Source organism: Lethenteron reissneri, chromosome 27, assembly GCF_015708825.2.
Source record: "Lethenteron reissneri isolate LAM-NWPU_2019-01 chromosome 27, ASM1570882v1, whole genome shotgun sequence".
Taxonomy (NCBI): domain Eukaryota; kingdom Metazoa; phylum Chordata; class Hyperoartia; order Petromyzontiformes; family Petromyzontidae; genus Lethenteron; species Lethenteron reissneri.
In genome coordinates, this window is record NC_083805.1 from 11,582,296 (window position 1) to 11,604,634 (window position 22,339).

The window sequence follows — 22,339 nt, forward strand, 5'->3', positions numbered from 1 at the left end:
CTGTAGCAGACGGACAGAAAATATGGCATCTGTGCAGGACCGCCCTTTCCTGAAACCGCATTGGGGCTCCGCAAGCCTTTCGTCAGCGTGCCTAGCAAGGCGATGTTGAATAATCCATGCCAGGACCTTTTGCGGCACACTGAGGAGTGAGATGCCCCTGTAGTTGTTACAGTCTGTGCGGTCCCCCTTCTTAAAGAGGGGGACCACCAGGGCATCCTTCCAATCCTGTGAAACCCGTCCAGTGGTCCAGATTGTTGTTATGATGTCATGTAGGGCAATCTGTGCACAAACGCCACCGTCCCTCAGCATTTCACTTTGGAGATCATCTCTGCCCGGTGCCTTTCCTGGTCTCAGACTCTGGATCGCCTTCAGTATTTCCTCAACAGATGGCACCTCAGCCAGCCACTTACAGGGGGTGACTTCTTCCTCTGATATTTGAGGCACCGCAGCCTTGGCAGGGTCATCTACACTTTATCCCATGTTCTTTTCCTGGGTGAGGATTTCCCCTCCCCAGGACCTCACAGAAATGGTCAACAAATCTGCAAACCTGTTCCTGGGAGTCGGAGATTGGATCACCGTTCTTTCCCCTAATGATGGTAATAGGTGTGGTGCTGCAGGTTACTTTTTTGATGGAATTACAGAGCGATTTGTGATCGCGGGCCACTGAGGCAGACTCCATCTCCTCAGCAATCCGCGACCACTACCCATCCTTGTAGCACCTCATGGCTCTCTGAACCTCCAAGCGAAGGCTGCAGTAACCCTCTTCATTCTCCGACGTGGGATGCTGTAGCCGATGAGAGTGGGCCTGTTGCTTTTTCTCAGCCAGCTTGAACACCTCCTGTGTCAGCCAGGGTCTCTGGGGAGGTTTGGACCATGTACCCAAAGCAGCCATTGCAGCTGCATGAGCCACAGTCCTAAACCCTCGCCCATTTCTCCTCGACATCAGTAGGAGTGGGGGACGATGCGAACCCCATCCGCAAGCGATGATGAAATTCTCGCTTGCAACTTTCACCAGCTCACTGAGACCAGGCCACTATGAGTTTGAATGGGGTCCTAGGTGGACACCCACCACCGGAGTGGAAGAATGGCAGGCGCATCTTACAGATGACAAGTCGATGGTCAGTGGGCAGATCAGCTCCACGGTAGGTCCTGGTGTCAAGGACATGGTGCCCACATCCACTGTTCCGTCACTATATAGTCCAGCAGACGTTCTTGCCGGAACAGCGTGTTGATAATTACAAGCACATGGGCTGCACAAAAATTTAGCAGCCTCCTGCCGTTGTTATTGAGCTGATCTGGCCCATGCCTTCCAATTACTCCAGACCAGGTGCCAGCATCATGACCAACTCGGGCATTGAAGTCACCCAACAAGATTACTCTATCCTGAGGGGTCACTTTAGCTAGCACCTATGACAGGAGGTCATAGAAGGCATATGACTCATTAGCCTTGCCTGCATCCCTCCACAGATGTTCATCTTGAGTGGGGGCATAAGTAACCACTACCACCACTCCTCGCCTCTGGTTGATGGGAAGGCGAGCCCAGAGTAGCCTGGGGCTTACAGCTTCCCACACCTCACCACCACGCTCCCATGCCCCCTTCATTCTTTTATTCAGAAGAAGAGCCACACCCTGTTGTTTGGCAGTCTCCTGTCCCGAGTAGATGATTGTCCACCCCTCATGGTGGCAGGAACCAGAGCCAGTCCACCGGACCTCCTGAATACCACAGAGATCCAGGCGGTACCGGTGCAGCTCCCGACAAAGGAGTGACAGCCTCTCCTCCACAGTGAGCATTCGAACATTCCACGTGGCCACACATAGTGGTTTTTTGTTGTTTCTGGAGGAGCCCCGAGGGTAAGGATTCAGTCTCCTGGCTCTGCCAAATGGGGTTTGGCCAGGAGACGTCATAGACGCCTGTCCCCTGGGGCCTCCGGCACAAGCTTATTCATTAGATATTTTAAACGTGGTTTAGTGGTAATTAATTGAAGGTCGAGGGGTTACCAGCCCCTTGCACCAGTCCAGAGCCCCCATTTAGCCGCTGTGGTGGTTACAAACACCATGGGACGAAAAGCCAATCGGAATTCGCCCTCCCCCCACGGCACTGCCCTCGACATATGGACTTACACACACACACATCAATGCACACACACACACACACATGGACTTACACACACATATGGACTAACTCGCACACATGTGTAGTGGCATCGGTGGATGCCACTCCATGTCATGTGAAGCCGGCGTTGCACTCCATGTTCAGTGTCAGCCCCTGAGGACTAGGGGGCGAGAGCGCCTGGAGCAGTGCAGGGGTTCGCAGGGGGCCATGGCACTCTGAATGAACCCAGAGGGCTAGTGGCCGGAGGTACCGGTCATGGGGCTCCGAAAGAGGGGGCTGGGGGACCACAGGACCAGTACCAGGTACTTCTCAAAGGATCGAGAAGGGAGGCGTGGCTCGGGGCGGAGGAAGCCCCGGGAATGATTAGACAAGCTGGACCCCTGAATGGGTCCGGGGCTGTTGTTCACCTGAAGGCATGAAGCCATCACCCTGAAGAGAAGCCCCGAAGACAAGACCTGGACCCGAGCCGGGGTCCAGTCCGGACAGCCTCCCTCAGTTGTGTTAGGGCTAGTTAGCCCGGAGGGACTACCTCCCTAGGTTACCTGGTGGAAGGGGCAGATACCCCTTTGTGTTAGAGTGTTGTTTTTATAATAAACGTGTTGCCTCCAGAGAAGCCTCTCTCTCCATTTGTACCCACTACATTTGGTGTTAGAAGTGGCCGATTTGTAAAAACTTTTTAACTAAATATAGCATATATGGAAACGAGGCAGACAACACGTACCCGCTCTCCGGAGGAGGATGAAGACGACGCAGCAGCCCCGGGGTGGGCAGCCCCAGAGGAGGGAGGAGACACGCTGCCGGTTGAGCAGCACACCGGCCGATTGACTGATGGCTCACCGCCATCGGGGAGGGTGCTCCGAGCAGCGCACTCCCGCCTGGTTGAGCTCCTCCACACGGCCGCGGCCATCCTGGACGAAATCCACCGTGGGAAAGCTGCTGCTGAGAAGGAGAGGACGGAGCCGCGTGGGGCTGCAGCTCCCGCCGCCACTTCTGGAGTTCCCGCCGAAAATCTCCGGCAACAGGAGGTCTTCACGGCTCCCGCCCAAAGTTCCCGCCAACCGGGAACCGCCGCATCACCAGCGGTGTGATTGGCACAAGGGGCCGCCATCTTGGTAGGGGGGAGCGGCGGAGTTCCCACCAAGAGATACGGACAACAGCCTCTGCCGGTGCTGAAAAAATTCTGCGCCGCTGGTGGAGATTGGGCCACCTTCCAGCGGCACTTCCTCACCAATTGCGAGATGGCGGGGTGGACGGAGGTGGAGTCGCTAAGGATGCTTCCAGTAGCCCTTGACAACGACACCCTGGCTGCACTAGTGACCATCCTGCCAGCGGAGCGCTCCACTCAGCACCAAGCGATGCAGCGGATGGCGGCGATTCATGAGCCACCATCCAATGCCCGACATCACTTCGCCGCACGGAGGTGCGGGGACTCTGAGTCACCCCTCTCCTTCCGTAACGTGCTGTAGCACCTACTAAAACTGCATCCAAAATTTCTGATTCGGTTCGCTTTAACATCCAGAAGCTGTCCGAAGCACGGGACGTTTCCAGGGTACATTCTAATTCGCGCCAATTGGCTAATGAATGTCTACAAGGTCTGCGTACTTCTCGCCATGTGTGGAGTGCGGGTGACGAGGCGTGATTCCACTGCCCTAACGTTCCGGTGGGAACGTTACCGAAATAATTCAAGCCTTGGCGAGGGCCTGTCGTGATTGTCCGCGTCGTCCGGCCCCAATGCGTACAAATTCGGTGGGGCCGCTGGTGCCAGTTCGTCCACCCGTCATGCCTCAAGCCCTTTGTTGTGCTGCCTCCACAATGCCGGGTCCGAGTGTGTGACGTGTCCGACGAACTGGGGTGTGCTCCTGCTGGGGTGGATCCTCAGCAGAAGTCTGTGCCTCCACCCTCCGATGCCGCGCAACTACTAACACCGCTCCAGACGCCGCTGTCTTCTGCTTCCCCGGCTCCAGCCGCCGGGAGCTCCTCTGCCCTGCCGGATGCTCCCTCTGCAGAACCGGCTGATCCGCCTCACGTGCCAATCCCCCTCGACTCCTCCGGGGCGAGCGGGCCCGCTTCCACCGGGGGCCCGGCCACGAGAATCACCGTAATTTTATTATGCTATTCCTCAGTAGAGCAATGCAGACTGACAGAAATGGCTGAAAAGGTTTGCGTACTAAATAATATAGATATTGATTTAAATGCTTTTTTCTTTACTGTCCAAAAGTATTTTACAAATTGAAGTAGCTCCAGGAGTAGTAAAATATAGTAGTCCTAACAGTGAAAGATTTAATTTGCTCAAGGCATCTTTACACTTAAATTTACAGTGGTTATTAATCCAGGCAGTTTTGCACAAGGGACCTAGTTATCTACATAGCTTATGTCAGGACATTGCCATGACATTTATCTCAGCATGCTTCTACAGCTCACTGTGACCCACTGATAGTAGATGTGACTTTGTAACATGGAGTTTAGCGTTTTTTGTCTCGTAAATACTACAGAAATGTAAAAATATTTGGTATTTTCTGTAAGATGTATTTTTATAATGAATAGTGAGTGGTCTTTTTGGACATCAAGTCATACCTTAGTTATCTTTGCAGGTCCAAGACATGCATATGTGAATAACTATTATTAATTTTTAAAACATATCAGAGAGATCTGTCAATGTCCCTTCAGTGCAGTGTCATGAAGAAATGTGTTGAGTTCTTATCTTTGTGCTTGTGCACCACTACAAACAAGACATATATCCCACATATAGCCTTAACAGACTGTTGGGGAAAGTGCTGTTAGCAAGCACCTATGAAGGCTGACACCGCACACGAGGTGGTGGATGGCCAGCACCACACCTGGCAACCTTTGTCTTCCTAGTTGCGACGTATACACACTGCCCCAGGTACTAATGTGAGGCTGAGTCGACCTAGGGGAGGCACGGAACCGATTCAGATAATCGTCACTGTTGTTGGCCATGAGCGGGAATCGAACTCGGGCCATACCGCACAGAGCTAACCGTTGCTCTACCGCTCCCCACACTACCTGCTGCCAACACAGTATCACAGTATCACAAACGTTGTTATATTGTTATATTTCCTTTTACCTTACTTGCAATTGGTTATGTAGTTCACGGTTGGGTTAGCAAATATGTTAGCTCTTTGTTTTACACCACTTTTCATTTAAAATATAACAATCAGGAGTTCAATATATGGATAGTTTTATTTTGCATATCTCTGTTGAATAAATATCTGCATGTATATATGCATTGCAATGATTCCTTGTCGAATATCTTGTTTATTTAAGTAATTTACTAATTATTTTAATTGAAATAATTCACAAAACATTACGTGAATGAATATTCAGCATTGTTGAGGAAGATAGTAAAATATCTGGGTGATTTGTCTCCATTATTTGTGTACAATCACTAGGTTTCTTCGTGTTTATATTGATATATCTAGTTCCTCCATTGATAGATATAGATTTTTTTAAACAATTAATTTATTATAAGTATGAAAGCCATGCTATATGTGGTTTGGGCCATTTGACTAATACATTGCCTGAAGGCTCATTTATGGTAAGTATATTAATTTCAATACCATACGTCCCTGAGGTTTCTGAACATTTCAATGTGCCTAATTTAAATTCTATGGTGAAGTTACAGTGTACTTTTATATTAACTTCACTTATTTATATATTTTACTCAATGAGAGGAGAAAACACCTTTTAAGGATTAATTCAACTGGGCTTAAACTTCAACTTTCATTCTGAAAGTTTGTTATAGCTCCTGTGAGAATTAAAATACAGTCTTCACACAATATAATATATGGAACCAATGTTTTTATGCTAATTTCCCATGCTATGCCAGTTAGACATTCTGCCAGTTTGAAGTCAAGGAGAAACAAATGTGCCTCCCAAACATAATTTGCAAACCAACCATGGTCGTCTCATTTAGGAGTAATTTTCACCGTTTATTCTTTTGGAATTGCAGACTGGAGTGCAATTTAATGGCTGGCATTGCGACTATATTTCGGAACGACTTAGTGGTTTCTGACATTTCTGTAAAGTTGCCCATCCAGGTGTGTAGCTAAGAGAGGACATTGACGAGTGGCTATGAAATACTGTGCATGTAATAATATAAAAAAAAATACTTCCACATTTATGGGTCCATTAGTCACACCAAGGCTGGGTTTGGAGGCATTTTTTAAATTATGATTACCGGACCTTATTTGTTAAAGACTGCTTCGTCTCAATGGGACCACGGAGCCACATTACTAATGAGAGTGTTATTTCATGTTTTGCTTTTTTTACTGTGGTGAGCAGCATAGCAAAGAAGAGCGAGATAGCACAACTGGTGTTCGAGATGGAGAACATCACCAGTCAGACGGTAACGCGCCGCATCCTCTGGCACGTGGGCTCCTCTGCGCCGGGGCTGCCCCTGGAGGCCCAGCCAGGCCAGGTCACGACGGAGATCACCATCACACAGCTTAACCTCACCACTATCATCCCCTTCCCGAAGGTAATGTTTAACTCGAGATGATGAGTCTCATGCTTAGTTTCCACGACCAATGGGCATTGAGCTGTCTCTGGCCCCGGAAGGCCCAGGAATAGTCCAGGAGTAGCCCAGTAGTCGACGCTTGGGGTGCCCTCCATGCTTGTGAGAAAATTAGGCTCTGTGGGCTCGGCCCCTGCCTCTTCTTCCTCTTAAACCCATTTCTCCCTGTACTCCCCATGGCTGAGATTCGTGGGTGTGCTTCGCAGCCCTGTGGTCTGACCTTAGTTTAAAGGGACTATTTTGTAATACTGCGTTGGCAGTGTTGCAAAAGCACACCACATAACTCAACACATTCATCGATAACACTGCCTAAGCAAGGGAAAAATATATATATGCAATTTGTTTCGGTTTAGACAGTGTTACTGAAAAAGATGATAGGTGTTAAATTTAAAGGACAGGGCATACAACAATTCAGCAAGGGGATTCAGTCCCTTCCACCACCACCTCCCTCTCCCCTGATTTAAACTATTTTTTCATCCGTCACTTAGTTTCAACACTAATAAAGGTGGGACGTTAAACATAGAAAGTGATGCTGCAGCACGCACAATTTGCTTCTACATTGACTCCGTGACTTTATGACTAGAATCAGTCAGAGCATGTGGTCCAGGGCAAGATGAGAGCATGAAGAGAGCCTAGGGGGACAGTGTTAACTGAGCCAGCACAGTTAAAACCGGCTGTGGAAACAATGCATAAGTGAGTACCATGCTGAAAATTTACCGTGCGAAAACGTATTACCTTTTCTTGGTAAAGAGATTTAATAAAATATTATTGCTTCAGATTCAAATTCTTAATATACGAAATATATTTAGCAAGGTAACTTAAATTTCAGCTACATATAGAAAAGCATATTTTGTGGGTGGAGCGGTGGTGGAATAGTCAACACACTGCGCTGCAAAGCAAGTGACTTGGGCCCATTACAAGCCATGTATATCATTGTTTGTAAGTGGTACCAACCTTAAAATGAGTAGCTGGTGCAATATCTAATCGTCAGCAATGGGGAGTCAGTAAGTTAGGAATGGTGTTGACCTCACCTACCCCTTGTAAGCTTTGTCGACCTTAATAGAATTTCATTAAAACCATCTGCCCGAATATGATCTTTGTCTTCACATATCGGTTAGACTATTTCACAAATGTAATAAGCAAATAAATATATATAAATAGTCCTTTAATACACTTTTGGTACCATTTTCCATCAGTGGAAGGGATATTCTGTGTCAGTGGTGCATGTGTATACTGTTTTTTTGCAGATACTTTAAGCAAACACCAGCACGAATCACTCATCATATGCCAGCTTTCGTAGATAACAGACTATAGGTGAATTATAACTGTACTACCTCTATAAGTAACGGGGGTGTGGTGGATTTGCGGCGCAGTGGTTATCGTACTGCACTATGAACTCAGCCACTGCGCCACCGAGCCACTGAGTCCACAGCCATCGCTAACATAAGTGGCAATTTATATTTTGGTCCTCTCTTCACACACCCACACTGACCACCATTGTTAAATCATGGTCAAACAAGCTGAAAGTACAGGAGAAGCCTTCATCCAATGGTAGATTATTGAAGCAATGTACACTATTCTCATGTATTAAAAAATAAACAATATAATTCGACACATGTTTTAACCATATAAATGCAAAGCTTATGTCAACTTCGCAAAGATGTAAATAGTGGAATATGCAGCAGCACAAAAAGGACCCGGTATTGAGTGACTTGATTGGCTATTGGGGCAAAGTGCTTCAGGATAATTCAAGTTGCTTGGCCTTTTTACACAGGGTAGTGGGTTCGCAACCAGTATCACACTCGGTTGCCTTTCATCTCCTGCATGGCATGCAACACTCTGGATACTTATTTGTAGCAAAGTTGGCCAGGGCATTTGGCCAGCAGTCACATAGAGTGACAGATGTAAGATGCCATTCATAATGTATTGTGGCACCACCTTAGCTCGTGAGAACACTGCCATAATGCAGCTCAAGTGCAGGCCATATCACGAAGCATGATGAAGCGTACAGAGCAAAGTCTTGCCCACCCTTATTGAACTATTAAGTGTTTGCATTAGATGTGGGTGGAAAGCTTTACATATTTGAAAAACAGTTAAACTTGGGTGCACTCAATTATTTTAGTTCAAAACTGGCCAACTCAGACACTAAACTCACAACCATTATTACAAGCAAGCCCTACTTAAGATCTATATTCCAACCTATTACATACAGGTATTTAAGCAGTCGAGTTGTCGACTGTGCTGTAGAAATATTAGCACATAATACGTGATAATTTTAAACATTCGGTCATTGTGTGTCAGACTGTCAGACATGATGAAAAATACTTAATTACTAAAAGCTCTCATCATCATCGTCAGCCATGTTCTATCCATTGTTGGAAGAAGGCCTCCTCACACCTTGGCTACCCCACCGGGGTTGTTTACTGCTTTGTCTGCCATTCCATATGTTAAGTATAACCACTTATTCTGCAATATATAGCTCAACTCTCAATCTACGAGAGCAGTGATGTCTGACTGATAGTGTTTATCTAAAAAAAATAACAACCAGTATTTCACTTACGAATTAAATTCTAGCACAATTCATCAATCGTTGAAAGTATCGCATGATTTGTATTCATTTAATTGCAAGATGCACAGATTTTTTTCAGCAGTGTGCATAACATGTAAAATAATCCTAATGTCGAAATTCCCCCAGTAGGCATATTTGAGGATCAGACATTTTCCTTTCCGTTTTCTGCCTGTGCCCTTTGTGCTAACGTTCTACCAATTTATTTTTGCCTCCTACCTGATGCCACAATGATCCCACTGGTTCTAAGTGATCGCACAGTGCCATTGAGAGTTTGAATATTTGCGTTGAATAAGTATGAAACGAATATACATGACTCAAAGCCCTTTGTTCAGATCACTGCTGAATGAAGGCCATCCGGTGCCATATCAGTCATGAATGCTGTTTAACCATACTTCACTACTCTAGTTAGTACTGGGAAGGAGAGGCCTAAACTGATTCTGATATCACTCTCCGCGAATGTGAGTCGTGGCCAAGAACACAATTTGAGTCACCAGGTGCATTCCAGCAGTGCGCTAACCATCTTGCCACTGTTTCTCTCCAAATTGATCGTTAACTCATGACAATCACATGCTGGACATGCTAAAGATTATTAAAAATATTGCCTGTTCGCCACTGATGTTAGCCTAGACCCAGAAATTAACTCTGGTCGCCAGGTTAATTATGTAGCGCACTAACTACTTCACACATGTTTCATGCCAAAACAACTTATGTTGTGCAAATGTTTATATTTCATGGCAATCAACCCCTTTTCTGTTGCCATGGTGTTTCTTTAAATGTTAGCTGCTGTGTAGAATTCGAGGCATACTGATTCTGTGCACATTCGTTTACTTTTTTAAATGTAATTCTCCAGAGATGGCTGCACTTGCTGACTGATCATTCGTTAATAGATATAACTATACCAAACATTCCTTTGCATGAGCTGCGCTAAAATGCTCACATAACAATGATATATGTTGCCATTTATTTAACATGCACATGAACCAAAAAAATACGGTTTATTATTTTTTACATTACCATATTTAGGTTTTGTTGAAGTATTTCTATGCATTTATAGATCGCATGTGATTTTACATAATTTTTACCTGGTGTTATTGTCAATAAGGAGGCCCTTTCTCACCATCTAGTGGCCAATTTGAGCAATCATGGATGTTTTTGCGTTCAGACCTCGTCATGATATCAGTGCAACGTGGCTCACGCAAGGGAGCAATGCAGTGAGATTTCTTCATGGAAACACGTGGGATATTCTCCTTACTCAAATGGTGTTACCGATTGTAGTGTCGAGTGCTTGGATTTAACAAGTGTCAATTATCGGTTTAGTGTCACTATGTATGGGGAGCACATGATTAAACTCACATTGGCTTTTGGCTAGGTATCAAAAAGCAGATGGCCACTGCATCGCGCGGTTTCAGATGTGCTTCTGCGGCCGTCTGGAACACTCTTCCTTCCGATATTAGGAAGCCACTGGAGCTATGCATTTTTTTATGTAGATGTAAAACTCATTTCTTTAGAACTAATTTTTGTGTTTCATTTGTTGTCCTTTCCCGCAACTGATTAGTACGGGTAGCTACGTACGATATGAAAGAAGTTCAACATAGATACATTAGTAAATACGACATAACACACTTCTCTCGAGATGGCACTTAATTGAAGACACGTTCACTTGACACAAGCAGAGACCCCACTGCAACAGCCCCCAGTCTCCCACACATCTCCCTTATATACGGACCGAGGCCACGCCCACCTTCCCGAACCTTCTCGCTGACTCTGGACGCTCGCTCCACCAGCAGATTTTACCGTCCTCTTCCTTCACCTGACCGGGCTCCCTTCTCGATCATTCCCGTAGCCACCGGTTCCTTCACACTCACAGCTGACACCCCCTGTCATTATCTCCCGTGGCCACTAGTGCATTCACACTGTAGGCTGACTCCCCTGTCATTACCTCTCGTGGCCACTAGTCCACTCACACCGCATGTAGACTCGACTGTGATTATACCTTCATACTAAAGAACAGACTGGATTATGCAATAACCTGTGGCTGCACTCTTTGATACACCGTGCCCATGTAGATATGGACTTCACCGTGAAACCGTAATATTGTTTGACAAAACTCACACATTATTGGCATTTTTTAATGTTTTAAATTAAAATATACCTAAATAAAATATTAATCAAATCAGGTGGTGCAGCATGACAGTAATAACAATAAACTATAGCAAAATTGGCCCAAGCCCCAAAGGGCTTTACATGAAGCCCAAGTTATGGAAAATGCATGCTGTAAAAACAGGTGAGTTTTAAGATGCGATTTTAAAAAGTGTAACAGACTCAGATTCCTTAATAGACCGAGGAAGTGAATTTCTCAATCACAGAGCCTGGCTGCAAAAATGATCTGTTTCCCATAGAACAAATTCTGGCCTTTAGATTAATGAGTTTCTACCAGAATGAGCAAAACTAAGTTTTCACAGTGGAATATATAAATGTATCAAATTGGTGAGATAATTAGAAGAGCGTGTGTCTTGCAAGCATGATGTTAAGAGTTCAAATATACAGTGAGGGAAAAAAGTATTTGATCCCCTGCTGATTTTGTACGTTTGCCCACTGACAAAGAAATGATCAGTCTATAATTGTAATGGTAGGTTTATTTGAACAGTGAAAGACATATAACAACAACAAAAATCCAGAAAACGCATGTCAAAAATTGTATAAATTGATTTGCATTCTAATGAGGGAAATAAGTATTTGACCCCCTCTCAATCAGAAAGATGTCTGGCTCCCAGGTGTATTTTATACAGGTAACGAGTTGAGATTATGAGCACACTCTTAAAGGGAGTGCTCCTAATCTCAGCTTGTTACCTGTATAAAAGACACCTGTTCACAGAAGCAATCAATCAATCAGATTCCAAACTCTCCACCATGGCCAAGACCAAAGAGCTCTCCAAGGATGTCAGGGACAAGATTGTAGACCTACACAAGGCTGGAATGGACTACAAGACCATCGCCAAGCAGCTTGGTGGGAAGGTAACAACAGTTGGTGCGATTATTCGCAAACGGAAGAAACACCAAAGAACTGTCAATCTCCCTCGGCCTGGGGCTCCATGCAAGATCTCACCTCGTGGAGTTGCAATGATCATGAGAACGGTGAGGAATCAGCCCAGAACTACACGGGAGGATCTTGTCAATGATCTCAAGGCAGCTGGGACCATAGTCACCAAGAAAACAGTTGGTAACACACTACGCCATGAAGGACTGAAATCCTGCAGCGCCCGCAAGGTCCCCCTGCTCAAGAAAGCACATATACATGCCCGTCTGAAGTTTGCCAATGAACATCTGAATGATTCAGAGGACAACTGGGTGAAAGTGTTCTGGTCAGATGAGACCAAAATGGAGCTCTTTGACATCAACTCAACTCGCCGTGTTTGGAGGAGGAGGAATGCTGCTAAGGAGACAGGACAACTTCACCGCATCAAAGGGACGATGGACGGGGCCATGTACCGTCAAATTTTGGGTGAGAACCTCCTTCCCTCAGCCAGGGCATTGAAAATGGGTCGTGGATGGGTATTCCAGCATGACAATGACCCAAAACACACGGCCAAGGCATCAAAGGAGTGGCTCAAAAAGAAGCACATTAAGGTCCTGGAGTGGCCTAGCCAGTCTCCAGACCTTAATCCCATAGAAAATCTGTGGAGGGAGCTGAAGGTTCGAGTTGCCAAACGTCAGCCTCGAAACCTTAATGACTTGGAGAAGATCTGCAAAGAGGAGTGGGACAAAATCCCTCCTGAGATGTGTGCAAACCTGGTGGCCAACTACAAGAAACGTCTGACCTCTGTGATTGCCAACAAGGGTTTTGCCACCAAGTACTAAGTCATGTTTTGCAGAGGGGTCAAATACTTATTTCACTCATTAAAATGCATTCAATTTATAACATTTTTGACATGCGTTTTCTGGGTTTTGTTGTTGTTATTCTGTCTCTCACTGTTCAAATAAACATACCATTAAAATTATAGGCTGATCATTTCTTTGTCAGTGGGCAAACGTACAAAATCAGCAGGGGATCAAATACTTTGTTCCCTCACTGTACGTGAGGGTTAAACTCAGACGTGTGTGCCTATGGTCAATAAGATGAGTACCACTTTGTGGATAAATCAACAGTGGTTGTCCAATGGAAAATCTCACCCTCACCATAGAAATGTGGAACTTCCACTACTTCCTGAGGCCTTTAATGAAGAGATAAGTGCTCTCACACTCTCAATTGAGCAGGAATCTACAAATAACACGCTATGTGCACATTTTAAATAGGGTTGCCACCTGCCCTGGTTTTCCCAGGATTGTCTGTAAGTCTACCCAGGACATTACATTCCCAGTTTTGTCAGTTGCACAAGAATACACCATTCGACACAATGCATATATAGGTAGTTCTCCCCTCTAAAAGTATTGTGAGATATTATTTTTCCCATGATACGTCACGTTCCTTTTTTACCCCAGGGGTTAAAAACTCTAGTTCTATATGGCCTTGCCCCACGTTATCCTGCTTCTCTTATATCTATGCTGTCCCCCTCTCGTCCTATTCATTCTCATTCTTCTATCATTTTCGATCTTTCTCCTTACACCCCTCCACTGGAATACACTTCCCTTTTACATTAAGCAGTCCTCCTCAACCTTCTTTCATTCCTCTCTCAAAGCTCACTTCTTATCCATTGCCCATTATATTAGTCTTTCACCCCTTCACCCCTCCACTCCATCCCGTCCCTCCCTTGTCCTTTCGTGATCCCTATGTGCCTTCTGTTACGGTCACTCATTCCTCAGCCCTTGCACGCCTCGACCATCTAAGTCACTTGATTTTGTTACTGATTTTTAAAGTACGAAATTTCCCTTGAGCTAAGGTGCTCTGTAAATATAACAAGATAAGTGAATGAAATCAAACATGGTCACTACATGTTGGTTTAAGGTGCTTGATTGTTTTTATTGTTTATTTTAATCCCATTTTTAATGCTGTTAGTTTCCAGAGCTGGTGAATACGGCAGTGCTGACAGGCCAGCTGGTGAGAGTGCCCTTACAAGTGGTGGCTATTGACACGAGTGGCATTCTATTGGATGTGTCGCAGCGTGCACACTGCCAGTCAGCAGACGAAGACGTCCTTAAGGTACCACAAAAACGTGTTCTAATCGGATTATAATGCAATACTTATAAGAGCTTCTGCCTGCAAAGGACATTCAGGAGAGTCACTGGGCAATATCCAAAAATGCTTCACATTCGGGAAGTACTTTTTTGTCTGACAAAATGTGCATACATCCTTGAGTGCCATTATTTACAGCCACAGGGTATGCAATTGTTTTCCTTTGAAAGATATGGGTGTGAAGTTTTCCCTGCAGTCAACTCTAGGTTGCTGTCGACACTAGGTTCCTGTGTAAAAACCTGGACAGAAGAGTTGTTTGCTGCATGTTATTCTCCAAGTGTAGCATAGCAAAATGAATGCACAGGCATATCTGAAAAGCTCGGAGCACAGACCTCAGACTGTCGAAATACAGTACACCCTACTGCAACAAGTTGTGCAAATGTTTGGCCCACCATTATGTATTACCTCTATATGCTCATCCTGCCTTATTTTACACCAAATGTATAATTATTGTGCTGCATCATGGGATTTCTCGCACACACAGGAGGGGTTTAATAAAGAATCAGTAGATGGTGATTGGTTTAGAAATTATATTGTGCTTACTTTTAAGAAGATTCACCAACTCACTGAACAACCAATTGTGTTTTTGTACAGGTATTTGAAATAGTCTTGTTAAAGTGTTAACTGAAATTATAGAAAGCATACTTGAGAACAGTGATAAAAATATCAAAATAAGTCCAAGAGTTCTGAATGCATACTTTGTGTTGTGATATGATACAGACACAAGGTTTGGAATTAAACATTTTATGAGATGAAAAAAAAATATTTTTTAAGCATCAAAAGAAAGATATGTTTCCCTCATAATGTTTCAAATGTATTAGGTTGTGCATACAGTTTAAGTGTGAGGGAGTTGTGTGAAGATTATGCATGCTATGTGCATCCTGCAACTTTAACAAGGTCGATGCAGGGCACTGCGGTGGAAACATGTGTGCCTAACAGCAAGAAGGGCCTGGAATAGATTCCTGACTTGCGTGCCTGTATGTGTGGTATTTGTATGTTCTCCCCTGGCTCTGCATGTGTTTCTTTTTAGTTCTTGGGTTTTTCTCATAGTTAAAAAAAACATAGAATGTCACCGGTGTATGACAAACATCCCAATGCTGAAACATTACCTGTCTTGAGACTTGGTGAGGTCTTCCCACGTAAACAAGTGTAATACTAATGTAGAACTTGAAATGTCACACGCCACGCATTCTGTTGCTAGGGGAGCGAGCAGCGTACAGTGGGGGCAAATGAGGATACAGTTGTTGGTGTGTGCCATTGAGGGGGAGGTCATTAAGAGACACCACAGGTGTTAAGGGTAACTGAGGACGCAGGCTGGTGATTGGTCAGGAGGGTGAGTGGCTGATGACTGGCGCCGGGCTGACGGCGATAACATGGTCACGTGAGGCTGGGGGCCTGGGGGCGAGTAGCGAAGCGGGGGATGGGATAATTAATTGGGGCTGATTGGTTCGGGTATAAAGGCACACCGTAACGGAGAGACGGGAGTCTTGGTTGGTGTTGGAGTCGGAGTTGGAGTGGTTGGTGCCCGGGACAGAGACGGAGCAGCAGGGAGCAGAAATAGATACGATAAGGGTGGACAGAGAGAATACAGATAGGGTAGCAGTGGATAGAGAGAGTACAGCGTACGGTAGCAGTGGATAGAGAGAATACAGATAGGGTAGCAGTGGATAGAGAGAATACAGCGTACGGTAGCAGTGGATAGAGAGAATACAGATAGGGTAGCAGTGGACGGAGCGAGTACAGAGTAGGGTAGCAGCGGAGTAACGGACCTTGGGGGAGAGAGAGAGAGAGCGAAGTCGCGGAGTGGAGCGAGCGAACGGAGAGACATGGAGTGATGATGATGGCGGTTTGTGCATTGGAGCGAACGGAGAGGCATGGAGTGATGACGAGGAGGAGGTGTGAACTATATGCGTGAATAAAAGAGACGAGAAAGACAAGAAGCTGTCGCATCAGTACGAGTCCTACACTAATAATGGCAATACAATTACTGTATTATGGAAGACTGTTGATGAACCATGATAAAGATTCCTGAGACCGTTGGCTATTTATACAATACAATATTGAAACTATATATTTTTTTCACTATTTTTGTTTTACCAGGTAAGACCCATTGAGCTATGTAGCTCTTTTTCAGAAGCGACCTGGCCACAAATGGTAGCTCAACGAAGTGGCTTATCATGTGGACGTTTATAGCAGCCAAATACTGGAAACACATGTTTCTACATGTGGAGGGAAAACCCGGAGGATCCGGAGAAAATCCACGAGACCACGGGGAGAACATGCAAACTCCAAATTTCCAGGCGCCAGGGTCGGGATCGAACCCACGACCCCCTACATACCAGGCGAGGTATTTAACATCTCGCCACAATGAACAAAATAGACTGGCAGTTTGGAGATAAACAAATTAGCTGCAAGATGGGTGCTTAGTATGTTGCCCAAAAATAAACTAGAGTCAAGAAGTTAGGAGCTCCTGGACCAGTACCAATGATACACTGAAATTTCTCTCGCCAGATTTGTGATGAAAGATGAAAAATGGGTCCACTGTTTTGATCTAGAAACCAATGCGTAGAGTTTTCATTGGGAATGCTATGGATCACCCGTGCCATTAAAATTTTGAGTTAAATCCTCTGCTGACAAATGGCCTCAGGTTTCTGGGTTACTGATGGAGTCACACTGATTATTTGGAAAATGAAGGGACAATGAAAGTGCATTACTGCGTAGAATTAATCACAAGATTAGATCATGCGATAAAATATGTGAGGTGGCCGGGTGACTCAGAAGTCAGAGCACTCTGCCACCATGACTAAGATCCTAGGTTTGAATCTGGGTTTCATCCCTGTGATTATATATCTTCATTTAAGGCAGTGTTATTAATACGTGTTGAGTTTTTTGGCTTATTTGTGCTTGTGCGCAAATAATAAGTAATGTAGCGAGTTTATGCTGAAAGAGAAAACTTACGTGTGAAAGAGGTGATGAAATTTGAGATGTGAAATGCTGTTTCACCAGGACAACATTCCAGTTCACAATCCTCGAGTTTCCATGGCTGCTGTTCACAATGTCAGATTTATAGGAATGTGTTGGCCACCACACCATACTCACCAGATCTGGCAATATGCAATAGCATTGAATTGATTTGTGCTGCAAACTGGTCTAAGATATCTACATTATGGGGACCTCATTTGCCAGTAAAAATATGATAATTGGTTCTTTACCCTTCTATCTGGCAACAAAACTGACACCTTTTTGCAAGGAGTCATGTTTGCATAGACCGCAATACCTGCAGTCATAATACAAACAAAAGAACATAACTCTGATAATGTGCACTGTCCTTGAAGTTGATTGGTCCACACCCGAGACAGCTTTCCTTCGAGCCTAGTCTCATATGGGTTGGACCAGATGACGCCAAAAGGCGCACAACTCAAGGACAATGCACCATCAGAGTATGAGAGCTCGGGGCAAGCATCTACACTATGGGGACCTCATTTGCCAGTAAAAATATGATAATTGGTTCTTTACCCTTCTATCTGGCAACAAAACTGACACCTTTTTGCAAGGAGTCATGTTTGCATAGACCGCAATACCTACAGTCATAATACAAACAAAAGAACATAACTCTGATAATGTGCACTGTCCTTGAAGTTGATTGGTCCACACCCGAGACAGCTTTCCTTCGAGCCTAGTCTCATATGGGTTGGACCAGATAACGCCAAAAGGCGCACAACTCAAGGACAATGCACCATCAGAGTATGAGAGCTCGGGGCAAGCATCTACACTATGGGGACCTCATTTGCCAGTAAAAATATGATAATTGGTTCTTTACCCTTCTATCTGGCAACAAAACTGACACCTTTTTGCAAGGAGTCATGTTTGCATAGACCGCAATACCTGCAGTCATAATACAAACGCCTTTTGGCGTCATCTGGTCCAACCCATATGAGACTAGGCTCGAAGGAAAGCTGTCTCGGGTGTGGACCAATCAACTTCAAGGACAGTGCACATTATCAGAGTTATGTTCTTTTGTTTGTATTATGACTGCAGGTATTGCGGTCTATGCAAACATGACTCCTTGCAAAAAGGTGTCAGTTTTGTTGCCAGATAGAAGGGTAAAGAACCAATTATCATATTTTTACTGGCAAATGAGGTCCCCATAGTGTAGATGCTTGCCCCGAGCTCTCATACTCTGATGGTGCATTGTCCTTGAGTTGTGCGCCTTTTGGCGTCATCTGGTCCAACCCATATGAGACTAGGCTCGAAGGAAAGCTGTCTCGGGTGTGGACCAATCAACTTCAAGGACAGTGCACATTATCAGAGTTATGTTCTTTTGTTTGTATTATGACTGCAGGTATTGCGGTCTATGCAAACATGACTCCTTGCAAAAAGGTGTCAGTTTTGTTGCCAGATAGAAGGGTAAAGAACCAATTATCATATTTTTACTGGCAAATGAGGTCCCCATAGTGTAGATGCTTGCCCCGAGCTCTCATACTCTGATGGTGCATTGTCCTTGAGTTGTGCGCCTTTTGGCGTCATCTGGTCCAACCCATATGAGACTAGGCTCGAAGGAAAGCTGTCTCGGGTGTGGACCAATCAACTTCAAGGACAGTGCACATTATCAGAGTTATGTTCTTTTGTTTGTATTATGACTGCAGGTATTGCGGTCTATGCAAACATGACTCCTTGCAAAAAGGTGTCAGTTTTGTTGCCAGATAGAAGGGTAAAGAACCAATTATCATATTTTTACTGGCAAATGAGGTCCCCATAGTGTAGATGCTTGCCCCGAGCTCTCATACTCTGATGGTGCATTGTCCTTGAGTTGTGCGCCTTTTGGCGTCATCTGGTCCAACCCATATGAGACTAGGCTCGAAGGAAAGCTGTCTCGGGTGTGGACCAATCAACTTCAAGGACAGTGCACATTATCAGAGTTATGTTCTTTTGTTTGTATTATGACTGCAGGTATTGCGGTCTATGCAAACATGACTCCTTGCAAAAAGGTGTCAGTTTTGTTGCCAGATAGAAGGGTAAAGAACCAATTATCATATTTTTACTGGCAAATGAGGTCCCCATAGTGTAGATGCTTGCCCCGAGCTCTCATACTCTGATCGTGCATTGTCCTTGAGTTGTGCGCCTTTTGGCGTCATCTGGTCCAACCCATATGAGACTAGGCTCGAAGGAAAGCTGTCTCGGGTGTGGACCAATCAACTTCAAGGACAGTGCACATTATCAGAGTTATGTTCTTTTGTTTGTATTATGACTGCAGGTATTGCGGTCTATGCAAACATGACTCCTTGCAAAAAGGTGTCAGTTTTGTTGCCAGATAGAAGGGTAAAGAACCAATTATGGTCTAAGATATTGAGATCTTTTGGCTGAGATTTTTTACCTTGGAACATCAAAAAACCACGTGCATTGCATTTCAATGGCACTCTAAAAAATAATACTCTTCCATTAAGGTCATTAATTGCTTCCTTTATTGACGACAGGGCATTGGAATTCTTGCAGCCATAATTGTCCATATTAAGGAAAGCAGGAAACGTATGGTCTGTATTTTCAGTTGTAATCACGTTTTGTTTTGCGAATTAATCATTTGTTGGATTCAACAGAAATGTTTTCTTTTATTGGATTAGTATATTGCTACTCTTTGGGGAGTAACAAGGTTCACCTGTTATCTATGTGTAACTGTCATCCATAATGGTCCCCACAACATCGGTATTCCCTTACCCCCTACGCACCGACATCAATCCCTACACCTACTTGAGTAAACCTGCGGTATGACGATCCGTTTGAGTGGTGGTGGGGAGATGATGAGACATTTTCCGAGGTGTGACGAAACGTGATCCTTGGCTGGAGATAAGGTGACAGGGATGAGGGGGACGGGAATGGGAAAGGGGATTGTGGGGACAAGAGGGGACGTCAGAGGAGTGGCGGGAGGAGAGAGCGGTGTATGAAAGAGGGACCTGTGAGTGACGGAGATGGAGGTGAGTCTCTGCTACAGATTAATAAGAGTCATTTGCCACGAGGTTTCTCTTATCTGCGACCCCTTCCAGTCAACTTTTAACTGTGGAGTGAACATGGATAACAGGGTGAATTGATCTGCGGATGATATAAACTGTCCTTGACCAGCTTTGACCAAGGAGAGACAAGTGTCGTGGATACCGAGATTAATGAACAGAGGAGTTATATTACATACTATTTTATGGAAATCTCATTTATATTCATGACAGAACACGTGCTGTTACATCACAAATATTAATGAGCGTGTGAGGCGCTGTTGTGCACACGTGACACGGCTCTCTCGCACTGCTCTTCCACCTCAGCTTACACAGAGTGGCAGGCATGCGCACATGAATAGTAATGCAGTCTGCAGGCAGAACCCGACAGCTTTCGTTTAGCACTTTCCTCTGTCTCATGGCAACACCAACCCTTGCCTTCCCGCCCCTTCGCTAACAATGCAAGTGAATGGAATTGTGTGCTCATTGAGCATGCATAATTATTTTCTTTTTGCACCCAAGGCTGTACTTTCTAAGCCTCACCAGATATGAATAGACCCGCCTAAGAGGTAATAAACTTTTAAAAGTTATAGATTCCAAGATTAGCATGGTAGGCTCTCTTGCACTTTTGTTCCATAGTCTGTTTGAGATAGAGTTATATCGTATAATATTAAACTAGAGGTGTGGAGCACACTACACGAGGAGCCCATAAACGTGAGTTTGCTGGCTATGGCTAACATCAATGTAAAGTGACAACCTCCATGATCAACATCTGTGGAGAGGCCTTCATTGGGCAGGAGATTGACATTGAGATGGAACTGATTGTAATTATTAGAATATCTTGACCCTGAAATAGTGGCTTCTCTCTGCAGCAGCAACTAAAAACTGTGCAGTAATCCAGAAACAATCACTTCAGTAAGTCCACATTTAACACAGTAAATGCATTCCTGAAAAATTCCAAGTTGAGCGAAAAAAATGTGTGAAGCGAGAACGAATTGCCCATAAATAATAATGTAACGATAACGTATACAATGTACGCATACTCAATAAGATGGTGGGACAAATAACTGAGGGGCATAGCGCTGTATTACTGTATTAGTCCCCGTACTGTGTCATTGCTCGGCCGCGCAGCTCAAGAAAGTAGTACGTCATCGACCGCTGAGAAATCGCGTTATAACGGGCGCGTTCCTCATTTTCATGGGTAGACTGCATTAGAACGAAAACGCCTTGTGTGAACACGTGCTAAAGGAGAACTTACCGTACTTTGACTAACGTTATTGATTTTCCACAATTGGACGTATTTTCTTAGATGAGTGATTTTGACACAATGTATGCAATGTTAAATGTTTCAGAAACCAAAACTGAAGGCAAAACATGTCTAATTGTCCCAGATGCCCTCCAAACGAACCACAAACTTACAAACAATTATTTTTGGATTGTCCAGACATTCAACCTTTTTTTTTTTTTCCTTTTGAAAATAACTAGGGTAGCACATGCAATCCTTTGGCCATGTTCCATACCAAGCAGAGGTCAAACTTAATTGGGGGGAGAATCATAACCTTTGAAAATATGTCATTTCAAAAAACTTAACAGCATCTCAGCAAATATGAACTTAAAGTGCAAATGTGTGTTCCTACTTAAAAAAAAATGGCCAAAATACAGTAGAATGGAAAACGTGTGGCACATCTAACAAGTGATAGCAGGAATCAACAAATTGGTTTCTGCTGCTAAATAATTAATATAAAACCATGCAGTAAATATGTTTCAGACCTGTGCTATCAATAGCTAATCTATAACCTCAGTGCAAAACTCGTTCAAAACTTTTCTTGCTTATGCTTTAGGTGGTGGAAATAACTACTGCCACATACGAGGTTCAAAACTGATTCTCAACCTCTACCATTTCTTTCTTACGACTCAACCCCTCGTACCTAACCAAACACTCCAATAGTATCTTCTTGGTTCTTTCGGTAAA

The 22,339-nt window shown here is 44.5% G+C and overlaps 1 protein-coding gene across 1 annotated transcript in view; it reads left to right on the forward strand.

Moving 5' to 3' along the window:
- The window catches only part of LOC133348561 (transmembrane protein 132E-like), a 412,755-nt gene that overhangs the window by 201,452 nt on the left and 188,964 nt on the right, over window positions 1-22,339 (forward strand). Inside the window, exons 4-5 of the mRNA XM_061561444.1 lie at window positions 6,416-6,611; window positions 14,210-14,353. Coding sequence (XP_061417428.1) covers window positions 6,416-6,611; window positions 14,210-14,353 — 340 coding nt within the window. The remainder of the gene's footprint in view (window positions 1-6,415; window positions 6,612-14,209; window positions 14,354-22,339) is intronic.